Source organism: Salarias fasciatus, chromosome 22 (assembly GCF_902148845.1).
Source record: "Salarias fasciatus chromosome 22, fSalaFa1.1, whole genome shotgun sequence".
NCBI classification, from domain to species: Eukaryota; Metazoa; Chordata; class Actinopteri; order Blenniiformes; family Blenniidae; genus Salarias; species Salarias fasciatus.
Window position 1 is genome coordinate 22,040,068 of NC_043765.1, and position 21,877 is coordinate 22,061,944.

The 21,877-nt window shown below is 43.4% G+C and overlaps 1 protein-coding gene across 7 annotated transcripts in view; it reads left to right on the forward strand.

Moving 5' to 3' along the window:
* The window catches only part of rbms3 (RNA binding motif, single stranded interacting protein), a 298,844-nt gene extending 294,453 nt beyond the window's left edge, over positions 1 to 4,391 (forward strand). For 5 of the 7 annotated variants that reach the window (XM_030120522.1, XM_030120523.1, XM_030120525.1 and 2 more), the window contains 2 exons: positions 1,727 to 1,851; positions 3,111 to 4,391. In XM_030120522.1, coding sequence (XP_029976382.1) covers positions 1,727 to 1,851; positions 3,111 to 3,174 — 189 coding nt within the window. In that variant the 3' untranslated portion in view covers positions 3,175 to 4,391. Of the gene's footprint in view, positions 1 to 1,726; positions 1,856 to 3,106 lie in introns of those variants that run through there. The other 2 variants (XM_030120524.1, XM_030120528.1) reach the window with 2 other exon arrangements.
* Positions 4,392 to 21,877: the final 17,486 nt, after the last annotated feature.

The window sequence follows — 21,877 nt, forward strand, 5'->3', positions numbered from 1 at the left end:
TGTGATGAATTCGACCGCACACAGTCATCATTAAGGAAGTTTTATCCCAAACAGAGATGAAAGTCTGTAAGAAAAGGTGCATTTTGCTCAAAGGATTATTTTTGATTCATGGTACAGTTGAGCTCTTGTGAGGTAAAATCACAGGAAGCCTGCTTCAGTTGTTTGCTTCGTGTTTTCTCCAACCTTCTCTTCTGTTATAATTTACTTTTAATGCCTGTGTAACAACAACGATCAGTTATTTTTATATTGCAGAGCTTGAAACAAGCAGAAGAAATCAAGTCAGCGGCTTTAGTTTAGTTTTTACAGCGTGTGTGCTTTAGCTCAGCATAAATCAGCGTGAAAAAAAAAATTTAGTCCCAGTTCTCCAGAAGTTTCAGGTTAAGCAGTTGAAAAAAAACCCAAGAAGTGTTGGAAGTTTTTGTCGCAGCATAAATTGACAAGTAGAATAAACTAGCATTGATATTGTGGGGTGCTAAAAAAAAGACAAATTACTGTAATTTGAATCAGCTTTAATTTTTCAAAGCTGTCTCCTTCAGGATCCTGCAGTGAGTTAAAATCTGCAGTCCAAAAAAAAAAAAAAAAATAATGACTGACACTGCAGGTTAGGATGGCAGGGGGCTGGAGCCTGTCCCAGCTTAACGCAGGGTAAAAAAGCAGCAGAGGCGCTGAGCAGGTTGCTCATCTATCAAACAGCTAATTGCTTCCTACAAGTGAGTCATGTAACTACTTGCAATACACACCGTGATTATCGCAAAAAGCGGCTCCAAATGTTTCTGTCTGCAGATTTCCCAAACTGGGACGATATTTCAAACCCAAGCAATTTGCAGTCAGTTGTGATTATTGAGTGAAAATCTGTAGAGATCAAAGAATTACACGACTTCCTAATATTCACTTGATCTTGTCTGGATTAGTGTGGATAACAGAACTGCATTATTTCTGCTTTTTAAACTTAACTTAAATGTGTGTCTTGTGCACAGTAGATAATATCAAGAAAATAATAAAATAATATCAAGTATTAAAGTAGAAATAAAAATACAGGAACTGCAAATGTGGAAAAATTTGATTCTGATTTGTTGTATTTTCTGTCATTTGGTGGGCTCTCCCAGTTTGTTTGCATATTTGCTTTGTTATTATTATTATTTTTGCAGTTAATTGGTGTTGAGTCCTCTGTTACATTCACAAATGTCAAATTATGTTACTTCCTCTCTGTTTGCACTGAGAACACACACAACCCTCGATCTACTCACTACACCACCCTGTGGTAGGACGTGGTATTACGAGGTGGGGCGACCTCAAGCTAGCTGGCTAGCTTCAACAATGAAATGCACAGCGAAGGAAATACTTAAGGGAATAACCTCACATGTATTTAAATACTCCCAACTTCTCAGGTGAACAAGATAGGAGCTTAAATTTTTGACAGCAAACATGTTCAGACTGACGTGATTTTTTTTTCTATTTTGGGGGGGGGGAAGAAGCATGTCATGAAATCACGATATCTGAATCACAAACAGTACCTTCAAACTGTGAATGTCACTCATAAAACTGATTGAAAAGAAACGAGAGGAGCTTCCTCAGAGACAGACAGGCGTGCGCGGCGCCACAGATGAATACACAAAGTAGACAGAAGGAGTAGTTTATGAGATAAACCACCTGCTGTTCGTGTTCTGAGACGACACATTTTTACTCGTGTGTGTGTGTGTGTGTGTGTGTGTGTGTGTGTGTCCAGGGAGTGGTGACAGACGCCTCGCCCCAGACAGTGGCTCCTTCATCACAGGAGGTGGCCGGCCAGCAGCAACAGATCCAGGTGGACAGCGCTGCCGACCACGTTCCTGCTTACTCATACCAGTCCAAGTAAGTCGGGCGGTGAAGCCACACGCCGTCTTTTGACCTCTGTAAAGCTGCAGAAATTTAAACTATGAAAATTTATCCAAACCAAATGTATAGCTTTATATGACTTCATTTTTTTCGTTTCTGACTCAAAATTACGATTTAAGTTGTTGATTCATGCAAACAAGCATCCAGTAGCATTAATAGTAATGTGCACTAACCCTACACTGTGCATTCGAGTGAAAAATTTAATATTTTTATCTACTTTTCTACCTGATCACATTAGAAAACCTTTTGTTTTTTGTTTTTTACTTTTTTTTTTTTACTTTTGCTTAAGTAAAAAGAATTTAAGTAATTGAACTTTTTGCACCTCTGTGATAGTTGGTTGAGATTTAGCATGAATCGATCAGTGTGTTGGTAAAAACATCCACACTAAAGGATGCAGACTTCCTGTGATCTGACCAGATCTAAGATAGTTTTATGTATGAAGTTTGAAAAGAGTTTATTAAATGTGAACATTGTCATCCTGTACTAAAATTTTGTTGCTTTAAACAACGAAAAAATACAACAGTTGTTGGTATGTGTAAGTTATTATGGTACAATTGTACAATTTCTTGTTCAGTTTAGATGAAATTAATAAGCTTCACACCGTATATGTTGCTGAAATGCGTTCAAGGCTTTTTTAAGTGACTTTTAACAACAAAATGCTCATTTGGGTTACTGTTTAGCTAAATTACCTGAAAAACTGCATGTTATTTGTCAGTATTTTATCCGGTAGCTGATATCTCAGCTGAATTCATGCAGTAAACAAAGAAGATTTTAATTAAAAGTGAAGCTTGCAGAGGTGAGGGAATCTGTGTGAACTCTCCTTTTGTCTGAGGATTCTTTGAAGTGAAGGAATATTCTTCAAATCACAATTTATGAGAGAATTTCAAGACTTTTTTTTTGTTTTTGACAAACATGTTTTTGTTAAGCGGCGCAAGACTGAACGCCAACAATGAAGAGCGTGAACCGAGAGACGCGGCGCTTTTTTTTTTTTTTTGCCAGCTGATTCAAATAGTTTCTGGCTGCTGTTGTCGTTCGCCCGTCATTCCGCCGGCGCGCGTCTCGCTTTTCTGACCCGATCGCAACTCTTTAATGTGCGTCATTTTGCCTCGGCGCCGCGACGGAGCTGTCAGCACTCCTGCTTTTCTGTGTTTGTAAAATTGTGCTTTGATTATAACTGCACCCCCTCCCTCTCTCTCCCTCTCTCTCTCTCTCTCTCTCTCTCTTTCATCAGATAGCATCGGCCTGAGCGAATGTTCCTGTGACAGCGTTGCCTTGAGACAGAAGGTGGCTGCACTGTGAATGTGAGGAAAAGAGAAAAGAAAGAGATTGCTTCCAGATTGCCCAGGCACCAAAAAAAAAAAAAAAAAAAAGAAGAAGAAAAAAAAAGAGACAATTTTTTCATTTCCTACCTGGCCTACGAGGAGAGGAAAAAAAAAAAAAATCAAGACGGAGGCACAGAGGGCTGAGGACGGGGATGGAGGGGGGAAATTGCTGGGCACAGTGCAAAGAAGTGAAATAGTTTAGTCTGGGATCCTGCCTGAAGGGCTTTGCTGAAGCTTGAAAAGTTTCTCAAAGAAAATTCTCAACCATTTAAGAAAAAAAAAAAAAAAAAAAGGAAAAAGGTTTTAAAAAAAATTTACAAAATAGTAAAAAAAAAAAAAAAAAAAAAAAGGTTGAATGCAGGTAGGCGATGAAGTTTATTTTGTAATTAGATGAGGAGAGTCAAGTTTGAGATACACACAGAGATTGTCTTCCTCAGATATTAAGCTACAGTTTCTTTTTCTGTCTTTTTTTTATGTTCTAGTGTTAAATCTTAGTTTTCTAGATATATTCAAAAACAACTTTGTTTTTGCTTTTTTTTTTTTTTTTTTTTCTTTCTTTTTCTTGAATCTTCATGGCCTTAATTTGAAGGGCGCCGGAAACTTTTTAAAGTCTGACGTCCGCTCGGAGGAAAACAAAAACAAACAAAATCAAGTCTCTTGGACCACTTGGAGGGTGCAAGATACTGGATGAGTTGTTCTAAAGAGGAAAAAAAAAAAACAGAATCTATCACATAAGCTGTACAGATTTAATAGAGAAGAGCTTTTTTCTTTTCTTCATTAGAAGAAAACTTTGATAATTATTATGTCAGAGGTAACTAAGTGTCAGAAGAAAACAAAATGTCTGTTGGGGAAATAAAATTTAAAAAAAAAAAAAAAGACTTGTGGGGGGAGGGGGAAGATGAAGCTTTGAAGAGATTTTTTCACAATGAGGAAAAAAAAAAAGAAAACATAAGAAAAAAAACATGCTGCATTGTGGATGCAGTCTGTTGCAAATGCTGAACTTGTTTTTTATTATCATCATTATTTTACATGGCGAGAGTTGCTGTCGACGACATTAGTGCTTTTTATCTGCCACATTTTACCTTTTTTATGAGCTTTAAGATGTTTTTAGCCCGCTTTGCTTGTCACACCGCGAAAAAGAATTTTAAAAAACACGACGGAAAAAAAAAAAGATAAAATCAACAAAAAAAAAAATTACAAAAAAAACAACTACAGAATAATTTCTGGCAGTAAAATAAAAACAGTAGATTCAGTAGGAGCTTATGGTTTAAACCAATCAGTGCAAAAGCAATAGAAGAAATTGTTGACAATTTCTGTAGTCTTTCCTAGTTGTGGATCAAATGCAGCCCATGGATGGCCATTTTTATACCAAAGATGAAGAGACACTCTGAACCAGAGTTTTTTTTTTTCTTGTTTTGTTTGTTTGTTTGTTTTCTTTTCATTTTTCAGTTTGATTTTGTTGTTGATGATGATGTTGTTGTTGTTGATGTTAATGTTGATATTGTTGTTGCTGTTGTTGTTGCTGTTGTTGTCAGCTTTTATTTTGTTTTCTCTCTCTCTCTCTCTCTCTCTCTCTCTCACACTCTGTTTCTTTCTTCTGTTGACTTGACCTTGATGGCCGGACCAGTCCTTACTTCTTCTTTTTTTTTTCCTTCTGACATGTTTTCTCACCGGGATTAGGAGGAATTTTTCATGCTTCACACACACACACACACACTTACACACACATCAAGACAGTATTGAAACATGTGACCCAGCCGACGGCGGTTTCGGCCTTCGCTCCTCCTCCTTTTGCTGTTTTCTTCACGTCCCGTCCCGTTGGGCGACGCCCCCCCCCCCAGCTCCTGCAGGAAAAGCTTTCAGAAACAAACTGGGGAAGGTTGCGAGCTGCACTCCGTGGTTGTTGCCGCGTTGCCGTGAGCGTTGTCGTCTCTCTGAGTTCTGTCCATCTGTCTCTCCGTCGCATTTTCTCAGCGCTCAAACCTCGGTGGGGGACTCCCACCGAGGTTTGGAGAGATTAGCACCATCCCATCGCCACATGGTTTTCAGCCTTCCTGTGCTTGGATTGTGGAGTGACTCATGTTCCCCGCATGCTTCACATAAAGTTTTCAGTCAAAAAAAACAAGAATTTACTTTTCTGATAATGATTGCATAAACTTTACAGCCCTGATAAGCTCCAACCGTCTGGTTTAGTGTCCGAGACCAGCTGAAGTGTGTTTTGTTACATGAGAGGACTGATTATTTTCACGCGATAAGCAGCTTCAAACAGCCATAAAAAAACAACTGAAGATTCAACAGCCAACACCTTTAAAGCTGTGTGAGTGTCTTGTTGTGGGAACAGTGGACCAAGTCTTCGTCTCACTCTCTTGTTGTCACTGTAAAGGTTTCAACCTTTATAAGCCAGAGTGACTCTCACTTGGCGTCGGAGGTTGAATAAAGACTGATTGATTGATGATTTGTTCATGATTTGCCCGATGGGAACCTTACCTTTCCTTCTCACCAGCCGTAACAAGCTGTTGGTGGCGTCTCTCTCCTCCACCCGCTCGCCGAGGCTCGGTTACCCCCCTCGCTCGTCCCAATTTGTTGCACAAATAAGCCTGTCTGGTGCAATCTGGCCTCTCCGTCCCGGAGCCGCTCGAGGTTTTTCACTGACTTCCATCGCTGAGGTTCGTCCCCGGAGAAATCGCCTGTGAGACGACGGCCGCTGCAGCGGTTCCGCCGTGCGCCTCGCCGCTGCTCACCCGCTCCGCCCAGGACCGCTGGCGCTACAGCGCCGAAGAGCCCCCCCCCCCCCCCCCCCCCCCCCCCCCCCGCCCCCCCCGCTTCACTGGCACCATTAACGCGCCACGGTTGAGCCCGGGCTCCTCCGCTCTCATTTTCAGCGGCTGTCATTCTCTTCCCGCCGTCCCCCCACTTCTCTCGCGCTCTTTCTGAGGTTTCTTCTCTTTATAGGACGGCGCAGAAGCAGAACCACAAACCAATTTCAGTCACTCTCGCAATGAGGCTTGACGGGCCCAATTTGTCTCCCTCTGGGGCGACGGGATCCACTCCAGTGTCCCTCAAAAGACCCTCTTCTCCCCGACAGAGAGGGCGCTTTTTGTTTGGTGACAATTGCAATTGAGCTCTCGCAGCTTGTGTGACTTTTTCCAACCCCGGCGCTGCCGAGCGCGCAGCGTCCCGTGGCGGCGTCCGTGAGTAACAATCAGATTGTACATTGAGTGCCTTTTAACTAAGCTTCCAAATGATTCCAAATTATCAGTGTAATCGTTGATAAAGCACACGAAGGAGCTGGTTGTGAAGGAGAAGTATCAAAGCTGCTCTATGGTGCTAAAGACGAAGCCGTGTCCGGCTTCTGCCTTCTCCGTGACGAGCCGGCCACTGCTGATCATTTGGCCATGAACTCGGTCCGACCCGGCCACCTGTCCACTTGACAACACACACACACAATAAAAAAAAAAAGAAAGAAACAAACAGGTTCCTGAAGCCATATTTTTCCTTTCAGCCTTTCTGTAAATACCTGTTGTACGTTCTTGTCTTCCATCCGCGAGCGGAGGTCAGCGAGCCACGCGTGTCTGTCGGACCGAACGACTCTCCAGCTTTTTATTGTCCAATCAAATCGGCAGATGTCCTTTATCTGATCTGCCATTCAGCATCTGCTTTCACTCGTCCCGACGCTGCGACCGGCTCTTATCTGCCGGCGAGTAAAGCCTCCGACGTTACGGGCTAACAACTGACAAATGTTGGGTTTTAGCGGCCCGTGGACGTGCCAGCTCGGCTCATCTGTCTGCAACATGAGCTCGCTGTTGCTTTTCTGAATCGATTTCAAGTGTCCTGATTGAGCAACAGAGCTGCTACTCTTTGACTGTACCAGGTTTAAGCTAGTGTGTGTGTATATGTGTGTGTGTGAGGATGAAGAAACGGTTTTGTTTTTTGTTTTTTGTTTTTTTTGAAGTTACAACACAGAAAAGCTTAAATCCAAGTTCTCTAGTTTTTTTTTTTTTCTGTTTTATTGAGTAAGTTGGACATTTTCAAGCTAAGCAGGAGTCATAATGCAGGAGTCGCACATCAGAGAGCAGAGCGTCCGACAAACAGCCCGAGATTCAGCAGCGATGGCATTATGGGAGATAAGAGATTATGAAAGACACGCACAACAAAGAACATCAACTCTATTTTGCTAATGTGGATCCAGGAAAGAAAAGGACGGCGAGGCGGGTGTGTGCGGCTGGTGCGCGGTACCAATATTTCACGTAGATCTGAAAGATTGCCCAACAAACAGAAATGGCTTTTTCTTAATAGCACAATGGCATAATGTACCTTTTCAGAATACAAATACCGTCTCCAAAGTGTACAGAGGGCATGCCTGCAATTTTAAGAAGGCTGGAGCAGAAATGTGCTCCCAGTCAGCCCATGTGTCAGCACAAACCAGGAGCCAGGAGAGAAAGTATGTGGAAGGAAAAAATAAAAAAAGAGAGCGAGAGAGAGAGAGAGGGAGGAATCATTAGCTCCTGTTGCCGGGCAGAAGTTCCTCTGCCTTCCTGCAGCGGCAGGCTCCCCGTACAGGACTCCAGCAGGTGACCGGCGTGACCCGCTGCTAATTAGAAACCCGTTCTGCCCCTCTCTCCGACGCCGTCGCCCCGACGCAGAGTCGCAGCTGCTCATCATCTCCTACCTCGCTCGGCCTCGGCTCTTGTTGTTGACGCGCCTCGATGTCACTCCGCCAGACGCCATCGGTCCCGTCCTCTCGCCGCCGCCTTTCCTCAAGTTCACTTTAGCGATCCCTTCAGCTTTCGGCGGGCGTTATAATGAGGCTCCAGTTGGTTGTTGCTCCTTAAGCGTCGCGGTTTTGGGATCTCAGACATCCAGAAGGACACGTCCTCGCACTGCTTTTCGCATGTTTCACTAATCAAAAGACACAATGTGCAATGCATGCATGTGCAGTGTGGGGAAAACCCTGGAGGAGCTACTCTTCGTGGGCAATTTGCAAGCATCGATCATTTCCAGAATGTGACGGATCCGCTGTTTTCGCTGGCATACCTTCAGTGACACAGGCCCTCGGTTCTAGGGTCAGTTCCTCCATGCTCTCTCTCAGCCCTGGCAGCAGGTTGGGAGGGTTTTTTTTTTTTGTCCTCTGTTATTTACAGTTGTTTGTTGCTGCAGTACCAGTAGTAAAGTTTATGCAATCGTACATTAGGAATTTAGGATTTAATCCCCAGCATATTTTTGTGATTAATCATTTATTTGTTGGTGTCTGTGTTGTGGCAATGCAGCGAATCTCAGTCATCTGACGCCCCAGAGAAATTTAGAGTCCTCTATTTGCTGCATGAGGACGAAGAAAAAAACCCGTACATTCAGTCAATGTGGGGAACTTTTGGTTAAGCGTCAGTCTCGACACTCGACTCGATGAGGGAGGCAGCTCAGCTCAGTCTTTCCAGGCGAGGTGCTTCTTCCACTGCCTTCCTGAACAAAACATCGCTCCCAACTCATCCCTCGCTCATGTCTCACCATCACTGCCACCATCCCTGAATCTGACACGCTCCAGAAAAGTCACTCATGTCCCGAAAAACGGGAGCAAACTCATGAGATGGATCGCATGTCATCGCAGCTATTTTGCATTGATTCTGGTCTGTTAGGAAAACGGGAGTTCAGAGTTACTTTCGCAGACTGTCTCTCACAGCAAGAGTGTAAAAGAGAAGCGCGGCTCAATAACTCATCACAGAGCAACACACACTCACACATACACACACACGTGATGCGGTGGGAAAATTGCTCGAACCGCCCTCCACGAGAGCGGGGTCCTGTGCGTTTAATTGATGCCTCGGTTCACCTTTGATGAGAGCTATTGATTGGCCACGCAACCCCGGGAGCGCAGCCACTCAGCCAGCCAGCCAGCACAGCATCTGCAGAGTTCAAACATCTCTCCGGGAAATACAGAATCCACTGATCACTAGGAAACGGCCGACCAAATTCTACCGAGCCAGCCGGCGCGGAAAGCGCGTTCGGCCCGGGACTCGGTTACCTAGATTTTAAAACAAAGAGGAACTATTTATTAGGACAGCAGAGCGGTTTTTTATTTTCTTCTTTTTCTCTCTCTCTTTTTTTGTTGTTGTTTTTGTTTGTTATTCACTTTGTTTTTGGGCGCAGAGGAGGACACGGTCACGCCTCGCACACGCTGCTCGGTGTGTGTGATCTTTCAGAAATTATCTGTACATCTGTGGATGTTAGGGTTTGACTTGGGTTTTATGAGTTGTTTTATTTTTTTTTTCCCCCTCTCTCTCTCTGATGAAGCTTTCAATAAAAAAATGTGGAAAAAAAAAAAAAGCACCAAGCGGCGCCGTCATCTTTGTATCTGCACCTCAGACCGTCGTGGCTTATCACAGCTCGCTACTGATTTTTGTGGGAACATTTGTTATGCACTGAGCATCCTCTGAGGAACACACACACACACACACACACACACATAACACACTCCATCGTCCTCACAGCCCATTATCTATATGACTAAATTGCAGTGTGGAGGAAGAGGAAGCCCTGTTATCATCCCTGCTGATGGCACCTGCTGCGCGTCGACCTTGGACCCTCACATCCTCCCATAATTACAGCCCTTGCAAATGGAGCTAATACCCCTCGATGGGATTTCCCTCATCACGGCTCGCGCGCTCTTGATTGGGCGCAAAGTGGTCATAATCAAAGATGGAGGAGTCTGCCTTGAGGAAGAAGTGGATCGATGGCGATCAATCTTCTTCTTCGCTCTCATTTAGGCCCGATCAATTGCTGTCCTTGTCACCTCCGAGGACGCCCGTACCGTCGGAGACGTCGCTTTTACAAGGCCGGGGCGGCGCGCGGCCGATGGGCTCGGGCTGAAGTGTGTGTTCATGCAAGTCTGCAGCTTCCCCCTCTGCATCTGCTGATCTGTGAATACACACAAGTGCCCGGGTGCTCGGCGGAGATAACTGTCGATGTGGAACGTTTACAGCAATTTGAAAACATTTTGCTTCCCTGAGAGAGTCTTTGGAGGTGCTGTGATTTCTCCCTGCTACACACTGTACGGCTGCAAAAAAAAAAAAAAATCTGGGAAAAATGCAGTGGGATCCTTTATCGAGTGAAATGCCACAGATTGAATCTCTCTCCCTCGGAGCCGAGCAGCCGCCTTATCAGGACTTATAGAGATGTAACAGCCGAGCACCACAAGGGTGCAGCATACCAACACAGATGTTATCTTGTGTGTGCATTTCACAGAGGAATGAGGGCCTACACACACACACACACACACACACACATGCATGCACACAGCACTGGATACAGATTAAGGACGTCTCCACTGGGGGAACCTCAACACAACCAGCTTTCCCATCAAGCATTTGCCATCTGCTCGCTATAGACGAAGATTAGGAACAAAGCACATGAATTATACCGATCCAACTTACAAATTGTTTGATTGATGTGTATTTTTAAAGGATAAACATGCTCGCTCTCTCTCCTGGATGCAGCTTTTGTGTGTTGATAAGTTGAAGGAGACCAGATTGTAAATCTTGGCACCTGTAAATGATGTGAGAACAGATCAGAACATCGTCCGTCCATAAGCGTCAAGTGGAGGGAATCTTTATCAAAACAGGAACTATAAAATGGTCCTGGTGTGATGAACGGAGCTCACGGGTCAGAAAATGAGTGCCGGTAATTAGCTTCGTCATTATTGTGGTTGTAAAGGTTATGGTGGACCTGTGGGGGTGACGGCGTTCCACATCTCGGCCACTTGAACAAACATTGATCTTATTTCAACCCGATCAAAACGGAGGGGTTCGCAAAAACTGGCCTGAGTGGGACTGCGGACTTTTAATGACCCCGAGCCTCCATGAGATCTCCAAGTGGGTTTTTCCAATCATGAGATCTGTAGTAATCAGCACACACACACAAACACACACTCACTTTCCTTCTCTCTCTCTCTCTCTCTCTCTCTCTCCCCCGGTGCTTCACATGTTTATTGAAACACACTCCACTCCAGAGTGAGATATAATTAACCAGGGTATCTGCACTGCTGGGCTAAAATCTAATGAGTACCCAAAGCATATTAACGTGTGTGTGTGCGTGCGCGCGCGTGTGTTTGTGTGTAAGAGAGAGTGAGGGAGAAAGAGGACAATGGTCTTCAACCTGCAGCTCTGTGCAGTTTTCACAAAAGTCATCCACAAACAAACAGTTTTACATTTGAAAGTAGCTGCATAGCAAACAGTCTTTTAACAGCGTTCTTACCTGGAGGTGACAAATGTGACACTTGAATTTATTCTTTGAAAACGTGTCAACTGAAATCTGCATTTCTGTGCAGGTGAGAAGTGTTGTTTTCGGCTGCACCTCTCAGAAAACTAACCCTGAATAAATACAGGAAAAGAAACCCCTCGAATACAGAATAAAGAGAAGAGGCGCGTTTGCTTTTACTGTCAACCGCGCTGGCTCGCCTGTTGTTGGTGTGTGTACTTACTGAATGGCTAAAACTAGATAGACTGGTGAGAAAGGACACAATTGTACAACTAAAATGGGTTTAAAATGTAAAAAATGCTAATATGGCAGAAGCTTAAATGACTAAAGTCAAATTTTCAACTGACTTTTAAAAGGTAACGCAACGAAAAATTATTTGATATTTAAATGAACATTGTCTTGTGATTGGTGGTAAACCAGCCCGTCGCTCTCCTGACGCTCTTGGCTGTTTTGCTCTTGTGGTGAAACAATGATTTGTCAAAGTAAGGATGTTATTTTACCAGAAGTTCAGCATCATTAAGAGCTGGTCTGGGTTAAAAAAAAAAAAAAAAATCTATTTTTGGTTTTAAAAAAAGACTCATTTTAGGATGGTGTTGACAGCTTTACAAGCTGTACTGTGTTCATTCTCAAGGTTAAACATGTTTTTGAGTTACAGATGATTTATGGGGGCGTTGAAAATGAGTATAAAGGCCTTTTAGTCATCAGATTCTTAAGATGAAGCAATTTATTTGCTCACACAGTTAGAATCTAAAGATTCCAGCTAACTGAGGAACTCATGCAGAAGACGGATGACTGGATGTTAAAGAGCCATCAGGTAAGAACCACAATGCAGCTCAATACACACACACACACACACACACACACACACACACACGCCAAGTCCTGTCCTTTCACCACATCACTCCAGTTTTTGGATCACTTGGCCCACTTGAGAATTGAGGTGACTGATAACCACTTTTTATCTGATGAACTGAGCGGAATTATTTGGCATCATTTTTGCTTGAATTTGTGTCAGCCGTGAATTTCCAGATTTTTTAAAAATTTTATCCACGAATTGAAGAGTGCTGCTCAAAGCAATTCAGTCAGGTCAAGTGCACTTGGTCACATATTTTAGAAGCCACTTCATCCATTTTCCAGGTGGATTCATCACTTCGCGCTGTTCCTAGATGAGGCTGTCCAGTCTAAGGCCCAGTTTACACAACGTCTTCAAGCGAAAACATAAAACTTTCATTACATTCTGGGTGTTTCTCTCCATTAGAACAGTTCTTGGAGCCACGGAACAGCGACTCCCAAGGTGGAACTTTTTGAAAACACTGACTCCATTTTTTGACTACTTGTTAATGTTCATGTTTACAGCGTATTGTTTTCCTAAATGAAAAGTACATGATTTTCAGCATTTCTACTGTTTCCATGTTTTCAAAATGTTGTTGTGAACCAGTGAAGGTTTGCTGAAGTTAAAAATGTATCAATGATGAATTTTGGCTTGAGAAGTTGTCGTGTAAATGAGGCATAAAGACGACCTCAGATATTTAAACCACAGGACCCAGAATGTGGTTTATTGTTTAAAAACATTCATTGTGTTGGTCAGAGTCACATGGGTTTCAAAAGATGTCAACTGGGATTGATTAAGACCTTTTGGAACTGGATTACAGAATTTGTTAAATAAATAATAAATGGAAGAACAATGTAACCCACTTCCTCGACTGAAGTGACGTTTTTCCCACTTTTATGTGGACAACTTATCCAACACAGAGGAGCCAGGAGAGACACAGAAGGACATTTGTTGTCTTAGAGTTCAGGGCGAACAGCTCACATAAAACTGGGAGCAAAAACCAGAGCAGCCCGGTCAGGAGGAACGCCAAACAGATGGGTTAAGAACTCATCAGACCGGGAAAAGGAGGTCGGAGTAAAGTGCCGAAGTCCATTTACAAGAAAACAGCAAAGAAAGACAGTTACGTGTCTTCAGTGTGCATTTGTGATTGGATGTAGTTCATAAACACATCTCTCACTCGTGGCCCAACATGAAAACTGCATTGTTTAAGTGTTTCTCTGGATACGACGCTCATTTTCAAAAAAATTGCCATCTGAATGCAAAACATTTCTGAAGCAAAAGCGGTGCTGTTTCACTTTAGACTTTGTTGTGTCAACAGGGCCAAAGTCTTTCGTGAAATTAAATCATCAGTCAACTAGTGAGGTATTAACTAGTTGACCAATAATTCTGACAGTAAATCACAAAGTTCAAATCTAAGTGCTGAAGCCCGAAAACTTACTTTACTTTAGGAACAAAACTGCAAAATTGCATATTAAATAAGAGAACATGGTAATTAACCTGCTGATTAAATTACGACCAGTTGAGGAATGAGTCCTCCCGTACGACGAGTCCTCCCGACCTTAATCCTGACCCAGAAAGCGTAAGAAGCTGTCAGGCAGCGCTTGCTAAAAGGCAATACTCTCACTGACAGAACGATGCTCTGCCCAGATCAGATTGATCAATTACTTGAACTCTGTTTAAAGGCCCGTTTCAGTTTTACAGGCAGAAGTTCAGCTGTCCTACACTGTGGTCGACTTGTACCAACACCTCCTTAAACTGGGTGCTATCAAAACTCTGCACCCAGACTCAAGTAAAGTAATAACTTCGAAGAGTCTCAGGCTTGATGTCTTAAAACAGCAGCACAATCTAGAAGAACACAGTGAGGAGGGAAGAACAACCGATATAGAAACACTGTAATTCCCTGTGCGATGGGTCTTCAATCAACATCACATCACAGTGTTTTTCAGCTCGGTAACTCACTCAGACACACACCGGGACGTCCTGAACCCTCGGTGCAGCTGACAGAGCAATAAGCTCTGAATTGTCTGGTGGCCTGAGTGGAGGAAGTGGAATCGGTCAGGGTTTTCTGAACACCTCGCTGCAGACGCTCCTGTCTCTCTCAGTACCTGTTGGTCGCCGAAGCTGATAAAAGCAGATTTAATCTTCCTGATTCTGTATTTTCTATCATCTCACGTCCCTGAGCTTCTTGTTTCACTCATCTCGACTGTTTTTGCTGCAGTCTGGCTGTTTGATTTAGTGCGCAGCTGTTTCCAGAGAGAACTCATTAAACATGTCATTGGGTTCCCGCCCAGCGCCGAGGCTCAGGCTGCACACTGCTGCGTAATGGAGCATCTCTCACTCAAACAGCCTGATATGTCTGTCAGGAGTGTAAATATTTGACTTATGTCTGACTCAAACTAAACGACAGTGTAGTTGCGAGTGTCTGAAAAGACAGTCGTCTAAAAGTATGAGCTTATTGCGTTGGTTTTTATATAGAAATATCAGATTTCACGCCTAAAACAAATGGAAAAAGGCTTGAATTGACATAGGAGATGCAAACATCTCGTGCCAGATGTGCGCCCCACGCCATCCAGAAAACAAATGGGAAACATGGGTGTCCTGCCCCCTCGTCCACAATGGCGTCCACAATGGCGTCCCATGTGGCGGCACACTTACCCAGGCAGCAGCTCCGTTTCAATATTTCCGTGATGAATTGCGATCATTGTGCCGCGGGGTTCGGGAGCGCGGCCAGAGCCCGCACGAGCTCTCAATGACATTAGTGGAACAATTGTATCCCAGGAGATGGTGAGAGCTGCACACAAGGCATTGTTCCCCAGGTGGCGGCGGAGCGGGCCCCGTGGTGTCGAGGGTCCGGCTCCGCTCTCAGCGCTCTCATGACAATCGCTGTTAATTTAGGGTATGAAAAAAAAAAAAAAAAAAAAAAAAAAAGCATGATTGTCCCTCTTTCTGCCATTAATCCTTCCCCGAACCAGCCGGCTTTACAGAGAGATCGCACTGGGAGGCCGTGAGAAACATGGCTTTCTGCACTCCCAGTAAACTCCAGATTGTGGAAAGTGCTCCTTATAAATCACTGTTTCAAATAATTCAGCATATAAATAATTTAATTGTTCATATAGTTATAATGAATTTTGATTTTGAAAGTAGTAGTTTAGGAAAGTTGGAGCAGTGGGACGTCGTTTATGTCGCTAAGAGGAGGAATAACGGTAACACTTTACTTGAAGCACCCGGTATAACACATTATAAGTGGTTATAAACACTCATAAATGATCACAATGCTTTATAACCCACTACACAGCATAGGGTTAGGGTTAGGGTAAGGGTTAGGGTTAGGTCCTGGCATTGTGATCATTTATGAGTGTTTATAGCTACACGTGCTATAATGGCGTTATAATGCTTTATAAATGTACTTCGTTCCCGGAAAGTTTTGCGTTTACACAGTAACGTCTTAGAACCGAAGTGTCAGAATCGATGTAGTTCTCATGTTGGGCCACTAGTGGCTGCTGTTGTTTTTGTAATGAAACCACACAGAGAACGATACTCTCTGAATATTAACCGAGTACACGGACATTCACATGGACAGATGACCAAGTCGGACTGTTATTACTTTGACTGTCAACTAGAAAACCACCAATTCCAGGAGAATCTGGACTGTAAGTCGTGACACTCTGGAGGAAAACGTTATTATCCATTAGTCGCAGTGTTTCTGACGTCCGTATGGAAACAGACGCAGTGTTTTCCAAAAATTGTGTTTACATCTAGAGTTGATGTTTTCAAAGATGCATTTTCAGTGGATGCAAACACCACTGTCATGTAAACAAAATGCAACTAAAGTTTTACATTTTCCCCTGTAAATGGGGCCATTTTTTGAATAATAATATGTCATTAAAAAATAGTGACGTAAAGTAGTTTGTGGCTTTTTCACACGATTCCCGAGAGCTCCCTCTAATCTGACAGCAGCTCACATAAAATCCTGTTAACATGCTACACAAGGAAAACAGAGATATGAACATGAATGATGACTGAATTACTGACTCGGAGGAAGGAAGGAATATGATATTGTAATTGCCGGTTTTATTGTTGCACAGTTAAACAACTTACGGTCAATCAAACACAACCTTTTGTTCATGCTGTTAGCAACACGCCTGCTTTATATTCTGCAACAAATCAACATTTCTGCTGAGAAAATGTCAGTTTGGAGCGCAGAGCACAGTGACTCACCTGGAATTACGGCCAAAACACATGCGAGCCGGAGGCAACGGAGCAGAATTACCCTTTGAGGTAACTTACAGTCAAAAGTCAGCGTGAAGGAAAACATGTGTTTCCTCGAGCTGCTGCGGTGCAGAGAAAAAGAAAGGAAGGACAGAAAATTCTCATGATTGAAGTAGGTGTCAAGGTTTGGGAGAGCTGGTTGACAACTTCATTTATTATCTGATTCCTTTTTAACAAGCTCAGGGAAATTTTCTGAGTGTGTTTTGGCTTTCGGAGTTGAACGTGAAGGTCAAGTCATTTGGCTTTTTATTCCCACAATCTGAACTTGACGGCAGTCGCTCCTGGATTTTTATTTATCCACTGGCGTCGCCGCTGAAAGTCTTCGAGCTGGTTTTTCTCAGAGTACTTTTTTATTGACCAAAGTTTGGTTTTTGCATTTCTCTCCAGCATGTTTTGTGTTCAACTTGTGATAGTTTGGCTTGACTTCCAATCCCTTCCTGTTTGCCTGGCCCTGGGGTCTCGTTGCTCCTCCCTAAAGAGAGATGCTGCTGCTGCGCGTTTCTACAACCTGGATGCATCGAAACCTTTTCAAATACTCAGAAATACTGATGGTCACACATCAAGACTCACCAGAACTTCATTAGCTTGATGAAACTAAAATGAAGTCATGTTTTATGTTAGCTTAGCTTAAAGCTTGAAGACAACTGATGTGATTTCAACATCTTTTCAGCTCCCATCTTTTAAGACTAATGAATCATACCCAAACATACATGGATGGAAGGACCGATGTGATCTATTTACATGTTCGACCAGCAGTAGTCAGAAAAATTTAACGTTTTTTTTTTTAACTAATGTTAAAAATATTACAGAAGAAAACACGGAAAAATAGGAAAGGTGCTTCAAAATGTTAGCTCCTTTAAGTTGCTTCTTTGTTTCCTCCTATTTCACAAAAACAATATTTTAGATGGCAATATCTGGTTAATCCTTTCAAATTAGAGTTCATATTTGTTTGTACTTTCTTATTTCATTGTCATCTTTTATAAGATGCATGTATATAACATAATTACTGCTACAGTGTGGAATCAGCTGTTCATAGTGTGGTAACATCTGGACGCTTAGAAATCAATGAAACAGGAGGAATAGTAAGGTCTGCCAGCCTCTTAAGAAGAAAGTGGCTGACCTGAGTCAGTCCTGACTAGAGGAGTTTTATCCACATTGAGAGAGACACTGCTTTAGCCTCTCTAACTCAAACTAATATTCTCTTTTTCCTCTATTCTTCCGGCTCGTTGAGCACAGCTACATCAGTTTACAGCACATAATCAACTCCTGTTCAGTATTTGTTCCACTTAAAACAAACAATGCGCCGTTCGGCTTCCAAATACAAATCTCCTCAGCTACACACACACAGCCTCAGCTCCGGTTTGTCTCACTCCGTCTCAGAACAACTGGATTTTGGTGGTTTTGGCTCCCTGCTGTGACGCGAGCATGTGGGCCGATTTAAAATGCAGGAAAATATCATGAATCCACTCAGCGTTTCTCACAGGCAACAACGTGGATTTCAAACTAATGCAAGATTTATTGCAGAGGAGTGTGAAGTAGTTCAGGACCCCGAAAAAAAAAAAAAAAAAAAATGTTGGCATGAAGCAGATAGAAGTATCTAATGAAGCAGTGAAGGAGAGAAAAAAATAAACCACACTGCCACTGAAGGTGAAGCGCTCAGATATACGGCGAATAAAAAAACGAGGGAAAGACTCATCTTTCACCTCCCGTCTTCTGCCCTGCAGTCCAGCGGCCCCGCAGGGCTGCAGGATGAAGTACTAATGGCTCGCCATCACCTCCAGGCTACGGCCAGTGATCTACAGCAACAGCGAGCAGGTGGGTAAACAGTCCTCCCGGTACCATGGAGAGGGCCACACGTGGTCCGGGGGGCCGGCTCAGCGCCTCGGCCCCGCAGATTGGTGGGACAGTAATGAGAATACGTGTGAGTTACAAACATGTGAGGCCGTAAAGCAGAGCTGCGGTGCACCTCTGGCCTTTCCAGATGTGTGAAGGGGAAAACAGGAGGCTGGTTTCAGCAGCGCTTTTCAGCTATGATACATTTTGAAATGAATGGTGTTACCGTGATTTAGCAAAACCTTGTGATGCAAAAAAGTTTGATAGATAAATAAACAAGCTCTGTTAGATGCAGCCGACAAGCTCAAACAGAGTTAATAAGCTGGCTTTGGTTTGTTGTTTGGTTTGTGAATCTTTTGTAATCCAGCGCCGCAGTCAAACAAAAACTCAAAACACTTTGAATTAATCGGCCGACATTCCGGGAAATGTGGTTGTTTTCTTCCTGGCGCAGAGTTTAATGAGAAGATCATCCATCCGTCCGTCTTTTTCATAAAGCTTCATCTGATTCCAATCCCAGCTGAAAAAGAGAGCAGGCAGGGGGCTGGACAGGTCGAAGTCAGTTCCCAGGCAATGTGAATCCAGACTCAGTCAGGTGATCAGTGTTTGTACTTTTACTTAGAAATCATATGAAACTAAATTAATTTGCTCAATAATCCATCAAAATACTTCTCCCACTGTATGAAGACATTGGTTGTGTGAAGTCTGAATATTTCCTAATGAAGACAATGAAATTAACATTCAGCCATCTCCAGTGCTTTATTCACCCTAGTTATGTTTTGGATATGAAAGCTGGATCGTATCCCAGCTATGCAATTGACTCCAGACAATATTTCGACAACAAAGGCATGTTTTTGGACTGTGAAATCCCAATGCATTCACATGGAGAACATGCAAACTCCACACAGACGGGACTCAGACACCCAGATCTATCCCCGGCAGTGCAAACCACTGTAGTGGGACAAGCTCACTAGTGTGGGAAAATGATGTATAACTAGTAAGCACTGTTTCTTTCACATGTACAGATGCACTCTCAAGTTAACGTGTTGCATTTTCTGAGGAAACGTGTTCACTAGCGAACTAGTATCATGCAGTTGTACGCCCTAGTTATTAACTAGTGACCTTCATTCATGACTGACTAGACATGTAAGAGTTTTTGCAGCTCACCAGCTCACTAGTGTGCGTTTTTGACTTGTGATATCAAAGATATTAAGGATGCATAATAAATTCACTCGGCTCTCTATACAGTTTCTGATCCTGATTACATGACAAATGAAATGCGCCAAGACAAACGTAAACTGTGGGTTATTATTACTTTATCTTATCCTTTTCAGTCGTGCAGCCGTGTTTCACACGTGACTGTCGGCCCTCCTGCCTCTCTCACATCACTGGCTGTCCATCCCGTCTGTCACCTGTCGCCCTTTGCCCCCGCCGAGCTGCCCGCTGTGCGAGATCGCTGAGAGAAACGCACGTATACCACAAGCGCCGTGCCCTCCGCTGCAAGAATAACAATAGGAGGTGGACGTGGTTGAGGGCAATAAGCAGGGGAAATACCACGCTATAAATATATTACAAGCTCCTGCTTCTGAGCATGTGGAAGGTCGGCGCTGACTGACTCAGACGGGGGGGGGGGGGGGGGGGGGGGGGGGGGGGGGGGGGGGGTGTGTGTGTGTTAGTCTGTAAGTAGAGCGGAGGGAATCTTCTGGGTCAGTGGTCCATGCCCCTGCAGACGCTCACTTACACCAAGCACAAAGATTCCACTACTATATACACTACTTGTAAGGTGTGTGTTTCTTCTTCTTCTTCTTCTTCGTCTTTTCCCCCTCTGTCTGTCGCAGACACACATCCATACACACTCTTTAGCGGACTCACAACTGTTTCCTGACTCCAGCGGAATAGTTTCTAATCTCTGCAGGGTTTATGCTACATTACACATGTTATGGCTGCGGCAGGCTCACCCTCCGCTGAACTACAAAGCGGCTCCACGTAGGTGAGCGCGGAGTCAAGGAGAGGCCCGGACGCCGCTAAGCGCTCCCACATGTGTTCTACATGTCTGCGTGTGCCAACTTTCCCTTGTGTCTACATCTTTAGTGAGCTGTTCTGTCTTCTTTTTTTTTTTCTTTATCATGTAGGAATGCGACCGAGCGGCACTGCGAGCGTGACCTCACGCTTCGCATTAGTATTTGTCTGTGCATGTGTCTGCACGAGCCGCAGATCGAGCCCGAGGACAAAACCAGAGCAAAAACAGCCATCAGCAGAGATTAACTGTCTGAGAGTCTTGGCCTCAGAGCCGTCTGGGTTCTTCTGGAGAAGAGAGAGAGAGAGAAAAAAATTAAAAAAAGCAATTTTTTTTCAGTGAAACTTGTGAATCAACACCCCCACCTTCAGAGTCTTTGCGGACATGAATGGCAGCCGATGTTTTCTTTGGGTAAATGAATCAAACGTGTTGAGTCTCACCGTGACAAACCCACAGACTGCTCCGCCGCCCTCGTCTGGCCTGCACAGCTCTTTGTTTAAAGCTCACTTTTTTGGGGTTTACAGCCCACGGCTTTGCAGTTTTAATATATTCCCACCGCTTCTGTTGCACTGCGGTGACAGTGAAACGCATTTGCAGCCAAGATATTTTACCTCTAAGAGGAAAGAAGTGTTTTTTTACACCCTCGGTCCTGTTTTTTTGGTTATCATTTCATCTACATAACTTTCTTTCACTCGGAGTAACGATCCGAACTGAGCATCACTGCCACTTAACTCTGCTGTGTGTCGAAACAGAAAATCTGTCAGAGAAGCACAGCGGGCGACATTTTTCAAGCTCAGCGTGAGAATATAATCAATGCAAAGGATGCCTCTAAGAGAAGCAGCTCTGTTTAAGTGAACCACGGGATTGAGACCGATTCAGCCTCATCTGCCGCAGAGACTTTTTTAAATTTCACGAATTCACAAATTACATTTGTTAGGTTATTTCTTTGTTGTGGCACTACTTTTACGCCATTGGAAAGTCAGTTTATTTCCCATTTGAGCCCTGTGCTGCATACATAACCAACATGATGAGCAGCAAAGCTGAATTTGGGTGCAAAATCTACCAAATCTCTGTTAAAACCAAACCGCTTTTCTTTGCTTTTGACTTTTCTTATGAACAAATAATCTACCAAACACACGTTTCCTCACTCTTGTGGGTAGTTTAATAGGTTTCTGTTACAAATGTGGTTAAACTGCACAGAATGGTGTTCGAAACAGGTACATTCCCATCTGTGCACACTCGCATGTTATTTTAGATGTTTTCTGTAATTTAGTTTATTCATTAGGCAAAAGAAGATTGTCAATTGTCTCTTGACGACTGACCTGAAGCCTTTTTTCTTGTGGACCATTCTCCATAAATCCCAGAGCTCTTTGTTCGTTTTAGCCTTTTAACTTTTTCAAAATCATATTTCAGGCTGAAATTCAGAAAATAACCCACGGCGATAGGAATTAACCCAAGCGTGCACTTCAATTATTTAAGTGTACA